The following is a 12,201-nucleotide window of genomic DNA, read 5'->3' on the forward strand; positions in this document are numbered from 1 at the left end:
CCTATCTTTCCTGAATATTGAATACCCCTGGATGTTGCGTTCCCAGCCTTGGTCACCCTGGAGCCATGTCTCCATAATCCCAATCATATCATATATCCGTTTACCTCTATTTGTGCAGCTAATTCATTCACCTTATTACGAATGCTCCTCGCATTAAGACACAAAGCCTTCAGGCTTGTTTTTTTTAAACACTCTTCGACCTTTTAGAATTATAATTTACTGTGCCATGTTTGATTTGAACCCTTGATTTCTGTGACTGCCACCTTTGTTCTTCTCATTCCTGTCTTTTGCTTCTATCCTTGTTTCCCTTTCCTCTGTCTCCCTGCTCAGGTTGCCAACCCCCTGCCATTTTAGTTTAAACCCTCCCCCAGAGCACTTGCAAACACTCCCCCTGGGACATCGGTCCTGGTCCTGCCCAGGTGCAAACCGTCCGTTTTGTACTGGTCCCACCTCCCCCAGAACCGGTTCCAATGTCCTAGGAATTTGAATTCCTCCCCCTTGCACCATTCCTCTAGCCACGCATTCATCTGAAATATCCTTCAATTCTATTCTGATTTGCACGTGGCTCTGGTAGCAATCCTGAGATTCCTGTTGGAGCTGTCTTTGACCCCATACTAATTTTTGCTGCTGTTTTCAGTATCTCAATGGTACTTATTTTCTGTAGGAAGCACAGAAGTTGATGTAATGATAACCATGCAGGCCATTAATTGAAGATACAATCACGTCTATGGCATATACTCGCTTTTGAAGGGAAACATAATGCAGTACTGAGGGAATGCCACACTTTTGGAGGTGCTGTCTTTCAGCTGAAACGTTCAAGGCCAGGTCTGGTGTCTCGGGGGAACGTAAAGGATCCCATGCCATTATTCGAAGAAGAGCAGTGAAGTTCTCCCAGTGTTCTGGCCAACATTTATCCCTCAGCCAACAGGGCTAAAACAGATTATCTGGTCATTTATCTTTAAGGGATCTTGCTGTACACAATTTGGCTGCTATGTTTTCCAACATTGCGGCAGTGACTACACTTCAAAAGTACTGCATTGACAGTGAAGTGCTTGGGATGTCCTGCGGTTGCAAAGGACATTGACCATAATTTGCTGTGGCAGGGCATCTAATGGCCTCTGCCATCAATTGGACTTGCCCATGTACGTTTATGTTTTACAATTTTTGGCGTGGCAAAATGCTGAAAATGCGAGCTGATAACGTCGCAGCAAGTGAAACAGGGCATCTGGAACTTGAGTGAACAACTGTGATCTTTAACCAGTCAGATTGAAGGATTGTGAAATTAACAGCGTAAGAAGTGAGAAGGAAGTGTAAATTAGAGTGGGTGAATTCAATGCCAAATCAGGTAAAGAACGAGAAATAAAAAAGGGAAAGATTAGATTGAGCGAAAGAAAAAAAGAGACAAAGGAAATGTTAAAAAAAAACTTAATTTTAAGTTGTACATTTTAAAAATCTCCAACAACAATTAAAACCTGAAGGCATGAGACTCCACACTTTTAATAATTAATTTTCAGTGCCAGAGGGGTTGACTGGCAGTAATTAATACTTATCACATCGTTAAGAGTAGACTGAAATGGACAAGATTTAACTTTCTGTGGCGAGTTTAGTTTGTATGAACTACGCAAGTACAGCAACTTCACGCCATTCAATGCATTTCAATGAAGAGGCAGGCAACAAGATGTTGTCTTAGCAAAGTTAACCGTGGAGCGGCACATTATCAGACAGCAACTTTTAGATTGCCACGTTTAACCGTGCAGCTGCACTCGCCTGAAGCTGGTGCAGCATTTGCGCATAAATAACAGGCGCGCCATTAGCCTTGAGGTTATTGTGACAACAAATTATGGCCCATTATGTAAGTGTAAGTGCTATCTCTTTTGTCAGCTGTGAAGGCCTGCAAACTTTTGCCTACCAGCTGTCTTTTCTGGTTTTTATCTTATAATTCAATGAGGAACCTTAAAATAGTACCATTCTCAGTAGTGGCTTGCCTTGAAACTTCCGATGCACTCTAGTTGACTTTTCAGGAAGTCACAATGCTGAACTCGGCCAAAACCAATCAAATGTATGTTTATATTGATTGACATCTGCTTTAGCCAATCCGAATTATTGACACACATGATTGCTTGAAATGAGGCAGACACTGCAAAACAATGTGTGCTTCAATGCAAAAAGGTTCCCGTACTTGAAAAATATTAGTCCCTATACATTCAAACAAGTTCTGATTGGGAAGGAAGATTTATCAGAGCACTACACATTGTAGGTATGTGGGTAGGATCAAGTAAAGATAGATCAGACTTTTCCTTAACAATGCTGATTTCCCCCATTTAGTCTGGTTTACTATTTTTGAAAAGTCCAACATTTTCTCCACTTTTGATGATGAAAACAAATGAAATAATAATTATACATGCACACTGAGCTTTGTATATATTTTTAAAACCGAATAGATCAATTTTCTTCAACTGTTGAGCAGCAATTGCAGTTGATTGTATTGTCAAAAGCAAATGGAATGCAGCTCTTTGACTTTTTGTTAGTTTCAGCGTTACATTAATATAACTAAAGTCTTGCATCTTGTGCCCATCCATCACATTCTACCTTTCAAAGGAACCACACTGGAAAATGTGCCCTCAAGACATCACATTTAAAAAGTGTCACATATTCGAAATGTCTATCAAATAGGGCAAAAAATACTGCTTTGTAAATTAACAGATAATTGGTTATTTGAATTGACTTCTAATTGACTTGATGTGGAAAAAAATCAAAGTAGCAAAATTATCAAACGAGGAAGTGAGTAACTAGCAGTAAACAACAATCAAATCCCACAAGTTTTTTTTAAACCTAGTATTCACAAGGGACCATCACATCACTAGCAATCAAATCATGCAAATAATTTCTTAATACTTTCTTCGCCCATGCTTTCCTCCTTCATTTGGGTCTGTGTGTACAGATGGTGCAAAAATTTAGAACATAATTGATACATAAATAGTTGCATAATTATGAAAAAAATCCTAAATCCTCAGTAAAGATCCCCCTTAGGAGGCAACAGGTCGTTAGGAGGCATTGAAGAAACTTTTCAGCATAACTATGGTGCAAGAAAAGGATAATGCCATTTATTTCGAGGAAGTTCATACGCAACTGATTTATGCTGGTTTTACACTGAAACATTAATGCACATGAATTTCCTTGATCATTTCCAATACTTCCAAGATACGTCCGTCAAAACCCTCTACTGCTCATTTGCATAGCTCCATCCTGACGCAACAGACCTGCTCACGCAAGTTTCCTGCATTTACGCTAGTAAAATGCTGCCATACATTTGCGGCTAAATATTTAGACACAGCGCAACCCAACCCATAGCCACCTGATACTGCCATAATTGAGCAGTTTCAGCTATGGAAGAGTCCTGAAACTTTGTAGCTTTATTTCTGTAGATTTACAGAAATTTTTCTCGCATTTGTTATTTGTCAAATGAGACCTGCACTAAACCTAAGTCGATTGCTGTCAGTCTCTGAACCCGAGACTTCTCAGAACCCCCCCCCCCCATACATTTTGGAAGGAGCAGGCGACTCGAATAGCTTTCCCAATGTCAACTTTTATCAGCTGAATGAACAAGTCTGAACTATTCATGTGGACTGTTCCCTGTGAGGACTGTGATCTTCTTGAGTAATATATCAGAGAATTAAAGTGATAATTCAACTCTTATGCATTGAATCATAGAATAGTACAGTCGAGTTTGCGCCGGCTTTTTCAAAGAGCAATCTAATTTCCCGCTCTTTTCCCCATATCCCTGCAATTTTTTCTCCTTCAAGTATTTATCTAATTCCCTTTTGATGGCTACTATTGAATCTGTATCCACCACCCTATCGGGCAGTGCATTCCAAATCCTAACCACCCGTTGCGTAAAAAAGTTTTTCCTCATGTCGCCTCTGGTTCTTCTGCCAATGACCTTAAATCTGTGCCCTCTTGTTATCGACCTTTCAGCCACTGGAAACAGTTTCTCTTTATTTATCTAAATCCTTCATGATTTTAAACACCTCTATCAAATCTCCTCTTAGTCTTCTCTGCTCTAAGGAGAACAACCCCAGCTTCTCCAGTCTATCCACATAACTGCAATCCCTCATCCCTGGAACCATTCTTGTAAATCGTTTCTGTACCGTCGCCAAAGCCTTCACATCCTTCCTAAAGTGTGGTGCCCAGAATTGGACACAATACTCCAGCTGGGACCGAACTAGTGTTTTATATAGGTTTAGCATAACTTCCTGGCTTTTGTACCATTTGCTTTATTAACTGCTTTGTTAACCTGTCCTGCCACCTTCAAAGATTTGTGCACAACTACCCCCAGGTCTCTCTGTTCTTGTACCCCCTTTAAAATTATACTATTTAGTCTGTATGGTCTCCCCTCATTATTCCTGCCAAAATGTATCACCTCACATTTCTCTGCATAGAAATTCATCTGCCATGTATCAGACAGGCTGGTGGCATGGACGATGTCTTCTTGAAGTCTATTACTATCATCCTCACTGTTTACTACAGTTCTAAGTTTCGTGTCATCTGCAGATTTTGAAATTGTGCCTTGTACTCCCAAGTCCAAGTCATTAATGTATATTATAAACCGTTGTGGTCCTAGTACTGAACCTTGGGAAACGCCACTGTATACCTCCCTCCAGTCCGAAAAACAGCCATTCACCACAACTCTGTTTTCTATCCCTTAACCAATTTTGTATCCATGCTGCTACTGCCCCTTTTATTCTCAATTTTGGGCTTAAATTTTGCTAACAAGCCGAATATGTGGTAATTTATCAAACACCTTTTGAAAGTTCATATACACAACATCAACGGCATATACAATGAATAACAGAATACAAACGGACTTTCATGAACCACACTGCACAAAAAGGGAATTTTCAACCAGGACAATTTAATGCAGCTTTATGGAGTACGTTCACTATTTGTGACCAGCCACAGAATAAGTGAACAGTCAAGGTGCATACATACACTGTTGGGTATAAAACATTTGGCATGGAACTCTATTGATGCATAATGAGCTGGCCACAGAACAGAAAAAAATGCAGTATCAAACTGTACACAATTTTTACAAGATTAAACACATTCTTCATTAAATGTTAATAAAGAAATGTTCCAAGACACACGCATTAAATATTAATAGTAAATAAAAAAATATTACTGAGCATATTGCTATAGTTACTATTTTTACATGAAAAACAAGGGTATAGAGCGATATGGGAGCAGGGTAGGAAGAGGTAATTGGCGTGGGAGGAAGCTCGTGTGGAGTATAAATAACAGCATAGACCAGTTGGGCCAAATAGCTTGTTTTGTTACTGCAGATTCTGTGAAAACTGGTGCTGCTTTATAGTACATACCGTCTCTTTTGGCTCTTGTGATCTGAATATTTGGCCACACACCTGTTGCAAACAGTACTCTGGAGGATCACCACTCCCTGGGTGGCAATCCGTGTTCCCTCTAATTTTTTTTGAGCTGTGCGGGCCATTAAAAATTCCATGCAGGTGCGGTTTTTCTATTTAAAAGCTGGCTCACCAGCAGCGCGACCACGCAGCTAAAAGGGAACGTTGGTGGCAATCGTGGTAAACAAAATCAGGGTCAGGTGGTAGGTGACGATCAGGAGCATTACCAAGTTGTGCACTGTGCTCAGTACTTTATACCCAATTCTAAAATTGCCTCAGTGCCACTGCAATCACGTAGCACGTAATAACAACTCAACAACTTGAATTTATATAATGCCTTTAATGTAGTAACCATTACTTCATAATTTTTTGATTGCAAGCTATTAACTCGATGATTGCGTACCAGTGTGAAAACCAGTGTTATCCCATTTTGTTATTCTTTATTTTGAGCAATTTAATGTTTCTAGCTACCAAAATCAGTATTGCCTGGTTTTCCATTTTATAACATTCGTCATCTCACTATAAAATGTTCTGTTGTGTTTCCTTTTGCAACTTCTAAATGGTTGTCAATATAGCTCAGTCATATGAAGTAAAACATGATACTAAATGGATATTTGTTTTCATTGATGCAGATGACAAGCATGGAGCTCAGAATACTAATGAAAAATGGAAACAGGAAAATACTGAGGCAACCACTTGTAATCTAGCCTTCAAGAATCCCAATAACACTCAGCAGCAACAAGATCGGGATACGTGCCTGTTCCCTCAAGCTGTGGAAGCTGAACATAAACCTCTGCAACCCTGTCTCAGAACAATGCATGATTCTACTGAATGGGGAACTTGTACAGATAACAGCTTAAATATGTTGCAGGTAAATGGACACACCCATTCTTATGAGAAATCTCGGGAGCTCCCTCCTTCTCCAAATTCTTCATGGCAACTAGTTGCTTTAGAAATTGACTCAAGTGATTGGACACAGCAGCAGCACCATGACCTTCCTAGAACTTGCAGCTTTCACTTGGAAGGTGATGAATGTAGCAATTCCAAACATGAAACTGACACCGCTATTCCTTTGCCAAAATCCAGCACAATGACAATCACACCAGTTTTCTCTGCAAAGTATTGTCAAAGAATGAAGTTGGATATTCAAAGTAATATGGAAGCAAACAATATCAGGTATAGTGTTTTCCTTTATTTCTTTTAATGCATAAAATACACTTGTTCAATCAGAAACAAGTTCTTTTAAAACTTAAGAGTATCCAACATTGCAGGTAATTCATGCAGTTTATTATAAAACTTGCCTTTCACCTCTTGATGTATGTTAAATTCATCCTGAGATGAGAAGTTAAAGCCTTTTGGTTGGGTTGCGCCACTCATAAAATGGAATACTCCACACACAATGCTACTGCCTATCTGTCTGAGCTCTGACTTTGAACTAATAAGTCTCGCTCATGGATGGCAGGCAAGTTTGAATATCAGTCAGAATTAGGATTAAAATTTTCAGTCTGTCCAGATTTGGAGTCACAATATTATCCAAATGCATAAGCATTTTTATGATCATTGGGAAATTTCTGTAGCCTTAATGTTCCTCCCTAAGTAGATTGGAAACATTGTTGGATTAGAACCAAAGCAATGAAAGCCCTGTGGCATTCTGCTAGGATTTGAGGCATTCACAGGATTGCCAAGAGTATCCAAGTGCCTTCCAGTAGTGATTTTGGCTGTACGATATCACCACTTCCCCACTGACTAATTGTGCAGACATAAGCTGAAGACTAATAAATATTGAAGAGAGCTGGCTAGCATTTACCGCTTTACAAAGGAAGGAAAATCTTATTTACTTTGTGACTGACTTTCACTCACCCATTTAAAAACAGTGAGTTAAACGAGGGCCTTTTAGAGGTTATGTTGAACACAGCACAGTGTCTACTTTGGCATCTTGCTATTGCAATCTGTTCTCTCAACCAAGCAGTTAGTTTTATTTCTTGCATTCAAGAAAACAGACCAAATGAAGACAGCAGCTAAATTATCAAAGCTGGAATGAGTAATTACAGTGACAAAACCATTGCAATATGTTTTAAATTCAAAGCCCAAACCACAAATCAAATGTGTCCGTAATTAGCAACCTCACTGAGAGAAATTTGTATCGTAAGTTAATTTCAATAGTGATTCCAGGTGAACGCTGCACTACCCGCACCCTGACCTGTACTAATCTCCATTTGCTCATCCCTTCCATCATTGCTGGACTTCACTTCTGCATTGTTGAATTTAAAATCTTTGGCCTCATTGCCAAATCCTCCACAACCTCACCCGACCCTACATCTGCAATCTCCTCAATCTTAACATCCTCTCCTGCGTCTCTTGGATTTCTGTGCATACCCACTCCCCTTATGTCAGTGTTGGTGCCAAAACTGGCGGCAACCTTATCCATTAACTCCTCCTCCTTATCTACTCTCCCTACTTTTTAAAAGCCTTCTTAAACCCATCTCTTCAACCAAGCTTTAAATCACTTTTTTTCGCCCTATGGCTCAGTGTCCCTCTGTAAAGCATATTGAACTTTTTTTTTTCTACATTAAAGCTGCATATAAATGCAAGTTATTATTGCATGTACATTGCACCTAATCTCTGATTTGGAATTGTTTATGGTTTTTCTGAGATTGAATGTGTTATGACAAAATTGTTGTATTCATAAGGTATGTTGGGAACAAAGAGTGATAGGTTGCCGATGGCTTTTTTTTTAAGGATGAGCAAGGATAACAGTAATATAATGTGAGTTTTGCAACTGTGACTCTGCATACATTGTGTGACCAAACTTTGCTGCTTCCCCACTGGAACACAACTAATCAGGTCAGCTGCTTCCCCATAGGAAAGACAATCAGAGTAAAATTGACCTGAGTTCTTGCTCTTCCACACATGCAAGTTGTCAGTTTTAGAACAGGACTTAGATAGTCCTGGAAGATCATTTCATTAGTCTTGGTTTGAAATGGTGAATAATCCAGAGAATCCCAAAATGAGGAAGAGAATAAAAGTCAAAAATAAAGAGTCGCACCCTCAACAGAAAAAATAGGAACGAGAAAAGGAGATGTAGTTCATCTGGCATGCCGTATAGTTTAGTTGTGTTTTCAGGACTCCTACAGATTCTTTTGGTGCTGTTCCATGGTTTCTGCATTCTGTTGTCGCTCCATTTATAAATGCTGCTGCTCAGGAGGTAGGAACTCTGGAGCAGCAATTGTGGGAAGAGAGGTGAAAGCGCTGCGAATAAAGGAAGACCAGAATGCAACTTTGAGGGCAGGGGAGGGAAGCCCAACAATGGTATTGGAAGGAGAATAGCCCAATTGTGTCATGTAGGGGAGGCAAACCTGAGAGCAGCACTAAGGAGGGAGGTGTCCAAGACCAGTGCTAGGAAGATGGTCTAAGAAATTAAAGATGAACATGCCATTGTGAACTGGGTGGGGGTAGAAGATTGGCAGCATGAATTAAACGGGAGAGGAAGAAAATTACTAGCAGGAGATGGTGGGTTAGCAGGGGAGAATGTGTCTGTGACCTGGGGGAGTGTTGGAATGGAGAATACCTCTGTGAACTTGGGAAGCATGTCAGAGTGGAGAATGTCTTTGTGAACAGAGAGAAGTGGAGAGTCTCACTGAACCAGGGAAAAGGTGTTACAGAGAGACTGAATCGGAGTTGGAAAGGGACGGTGATCCTATGAATTCAAAATGTTGGAAAATGCCTCAAATAGTGTCAAATCAAAATGTCTATGGGTGGCCATGCCCCCAGATCCACTTAAAAATAAATCTTGTGGCTTGAACATTTGTATCGCTCTTGAAGAATTCATGTAGCAATGGATGAAGAAATATTGTGTGCAGCTACACTTAAGCTAGAAAACTGTGTCCTGGTGCATTTTCAGCCTTCTGTTGAAAGTTTTTATTTTTGTTTGAAGATCACAACAGTCCCAGGAAATTCAATAAAATTAGTATTTTTAAAAAAGCATCTAGTTCGCACCTTATTTCTTATCACCCATCATGCAATTATATTCAGAACCATTTTGGAGTTGTCAACTTTTGTGAACTTGTTCAGCTTTTGCATTTTTTCCAAGTTGGCCCCGAACCTGTTTCAGTTCACACTCTCCTTGTTGAATCAGGTCTCTGTTTAATTTTGCTGTATATCAACTGCATTTTGTTCACTTTGTTCATGGTATGTATGAGAAAGGGATAATGGGAAAAATTAGAGAAAAGAAGACCAATTCCCTGGTGTAAACTGGATGAGCTATGAAGCAAGATTAGAGAAACTCCAGCTCTACATTTCAGAAGGAAGACAGTTAAGAAGGGTCCTCATCAATGTATGTAAAATGCTTAATAATAGATGAAGTAAACTCAATGTTACTTTAGAATAAGCCAGAAAAATGGAATTTACACTTAAATTTGTAAAAAATTAAATTTAAAAAGGATACTTGGAAGAACTAGTTTACACTAAGACTGATGTTTGGAACAACGTTGCAGGGTACTAAAGACAAACACATTAGAGAACTACAGAACAGCGGAGGTGCAGACTCTCATCAATAACTATTGATGCATTGATTATGTCCTTTTAAAATACACTATTTTACACTAAACATCCATAAGACAAAGGTCCTCTACTAACCTGCCCCCGCCACACAGTACTGCCCCCCGATTATCAAAATCCACGACAAGGCCTTGGACAACGTGGACCACTTTCCATACCTCGGGAGCCTACTATCAACAAGGGCAGACATCAATGACGAAGTCCAACACCACCTTCAGCATGCCAGTGCAGCCTTCGGTCGCCTGAGGAAGAGAGTGTTTGAAGACCAGGACTTCAAACCCGGCACTAAGCTCATGGTCTACAGAGCAGCAGTGATACCTGCCCTGCAGTATGCCTCAGAGACATGGACCATGTACAGCAGGCACCGCAAAGCACTGGAGAGGTACCACCAACGCTGCCTCTGCAAGATCCTGCAAATCCATTGGCAGGATAGGCGCACCAACGTCCGTGTCCTTGCTCAGGCCAACATCCCCAGCATCGAAGCTTTGACCACGCTCAATCAGCTCCGATGGACGGGTCACATTGTCCGCATGCCCGATACGAGACTCCCAAAACAAGCGCTCTACTCGGAGCTCTGGCACGGCAAGAGAGCCCCAGATGGGCAGAGGAAACGCTTCAAGGACACCCTCAAAGCCTCCTTGAAAAAGTGTAACATCCCCACCGACACCTGGGAATCCCTGGCCCAAGACCGCACAAAGTGGAGGAGAAGCATCCGGGAAGGCGCCGAACACCTTGAGTCTCTTCGCCTGGAGCAAGCGGAAGCCAAGCGCAGGCAGCGCAAAGAGCGCACGTCAACCCAAGCACCCCACCCACCCGCCCCTTCAACCGCCGTCTGCCCCACCTGTGACCGAGACTGTAAGTCCCGCATTGGACTCATCCGTCACCTGAGAACTCATTTTTAATGTGGAAGCAAGTCATCCTCGGTTCCGAGGGATTGCCTAAGAAGAAGATGTCCCTTTAAAATAGGAGATGGATCAATATCTGGTTAAGGAGATTGAAGATTATAAAGGTAAGCTAAGACATAGATGATCAAACATTTCAATTGGACTGTTGTTGCTCTGGTCCTATTAGGATTGTGGGAATTGCAAAAATTTAATGCAACCAATAAGTTCAATAATGTAGATTATAATGTTGGTGAGAATCCATGCATTGTAGATTTATATAATCTCTTGAAAATAATTAGCTTGATGGATTGAGTGTTTTTTCTTCCTGTGGTTCGTATCTGCTTCTGTCTGACTGAGAAAGAATGCTTTTCCATCTGGGATTTTGACTAACAAATCTTATCTCTGTTGTTAAAGTGTGGAAAATGTAGAGTACCTCCATTAGCTACTTGGGGTTTAGCAACTTTTTAATGAAGCCTTGCTGAACTTGGTAGTCAATCCCAGGGATCACCACTTCTCAGGTTTTAAACCTTTTTTTCAGAATTTTGCAGTCAATTTTGATGAGGGATGTGGGTGTACAACTTCCACAGACTAGCAATCTATAATAGATTTACGATTAATGATAAAAGGGTATGTTAAATAGCTCGGGAAGGTGACCTTTTCTTCTTGCCTCTTCAAAAACTCATTATGCTAGAGTTAGCTCTGGTGTAAATTTTTTATTAAAAACTGAGGAGAATCCATTTGAGCCAAAGATTTTGTGCGCAGGGAGGAATTGAATAGAATGCACCACCTACTCAAGTTAAAGAGCTGTCCAGAAGTTCCCATTAATCTAGACAATTTTTTTGGAGGTGGAGTGGGATGGGGGAAGGTTGATAAAGAAAGCTGTCAACCAGACCTAAGAGGAGCACTCTGATGTATACAGTTGCTGTTAAATTCCCTGAAAGCTTTATTAATTTTGTTTAGGTCACTGGAAGCAACTCCATCCACTAGCTTAATAGCCGTAATGAGCTTTAAGCCTTCAAATTGATTGGTGTGATGACCTAAAAGGCTGCAGGAACTCAATCCCGATGCACAAAATATTGAGCAATCCCTTGCTTATCTGCAAGAAAATGTAATTATTCAGAGGCAAAAAGATTTTTTCTATTTTTCTTGCTCTGATTCTGTGTAGTTTTTTTCAATGGTCCAATGTTGCGGGACCACTAGTCCTTGTGAAGTGCACAAGATTTAAAAGCCTAGAAATTACCATTGGCATTCTGCACCTATCATAGGCGATAAGCCTAACGCAGGTGGCAAATGTACATTAGTGGAAAATAATGTCAGGAATGTTCTACAGAGCTGCTTAGCAG

At 40.5% G+C, this 12,201-nt stretch overlaps 1 protein-coding gene across 10 annotated transcripts in view; it reads left to right on the plus strand.

The window, feature by feature from the left end:
- mipol1 (mirror-image polydactyly 1) overlaps positions 1-12,201 on the plus strand; it is a 418,898-nt gene that overhangs the window by 172,880 nt on the left and 233,817 nt on the right. For all 10 annotated transcript variants that reach the window (XR_015080271.1, XM_086003343.1, XM_086003344.1 and 7 more), the window contains one exon: positions 6,050-6,593. Coding sequence is in view for 9 of the 10 variants with exons in the window: in XM_086003343.1 (XP_085859469.1) it covers positions 6,050-6,593 (544 nt within the window). In the remaining variant the exon portion in view is untranslated. The remainder of the gene's footprint in view (positions 1-6,049; positions 6,594-12,201) is intronic.

Source organism: Somniosus microcephalus, chromosome 12 (assembly GCF_052327205.1).
Source record: "Somniosus microcephalus isolate GS21.2 chromosome 12, FLI_Smic_1.0, whole genome shotgun sequence".
Lineage (NCBI taxonomy): Eukaryota > Metazoa > Chordata > Chondrichthyes > Squaliformes > Somniosidae > Somniosus > Somniosus microcephalus.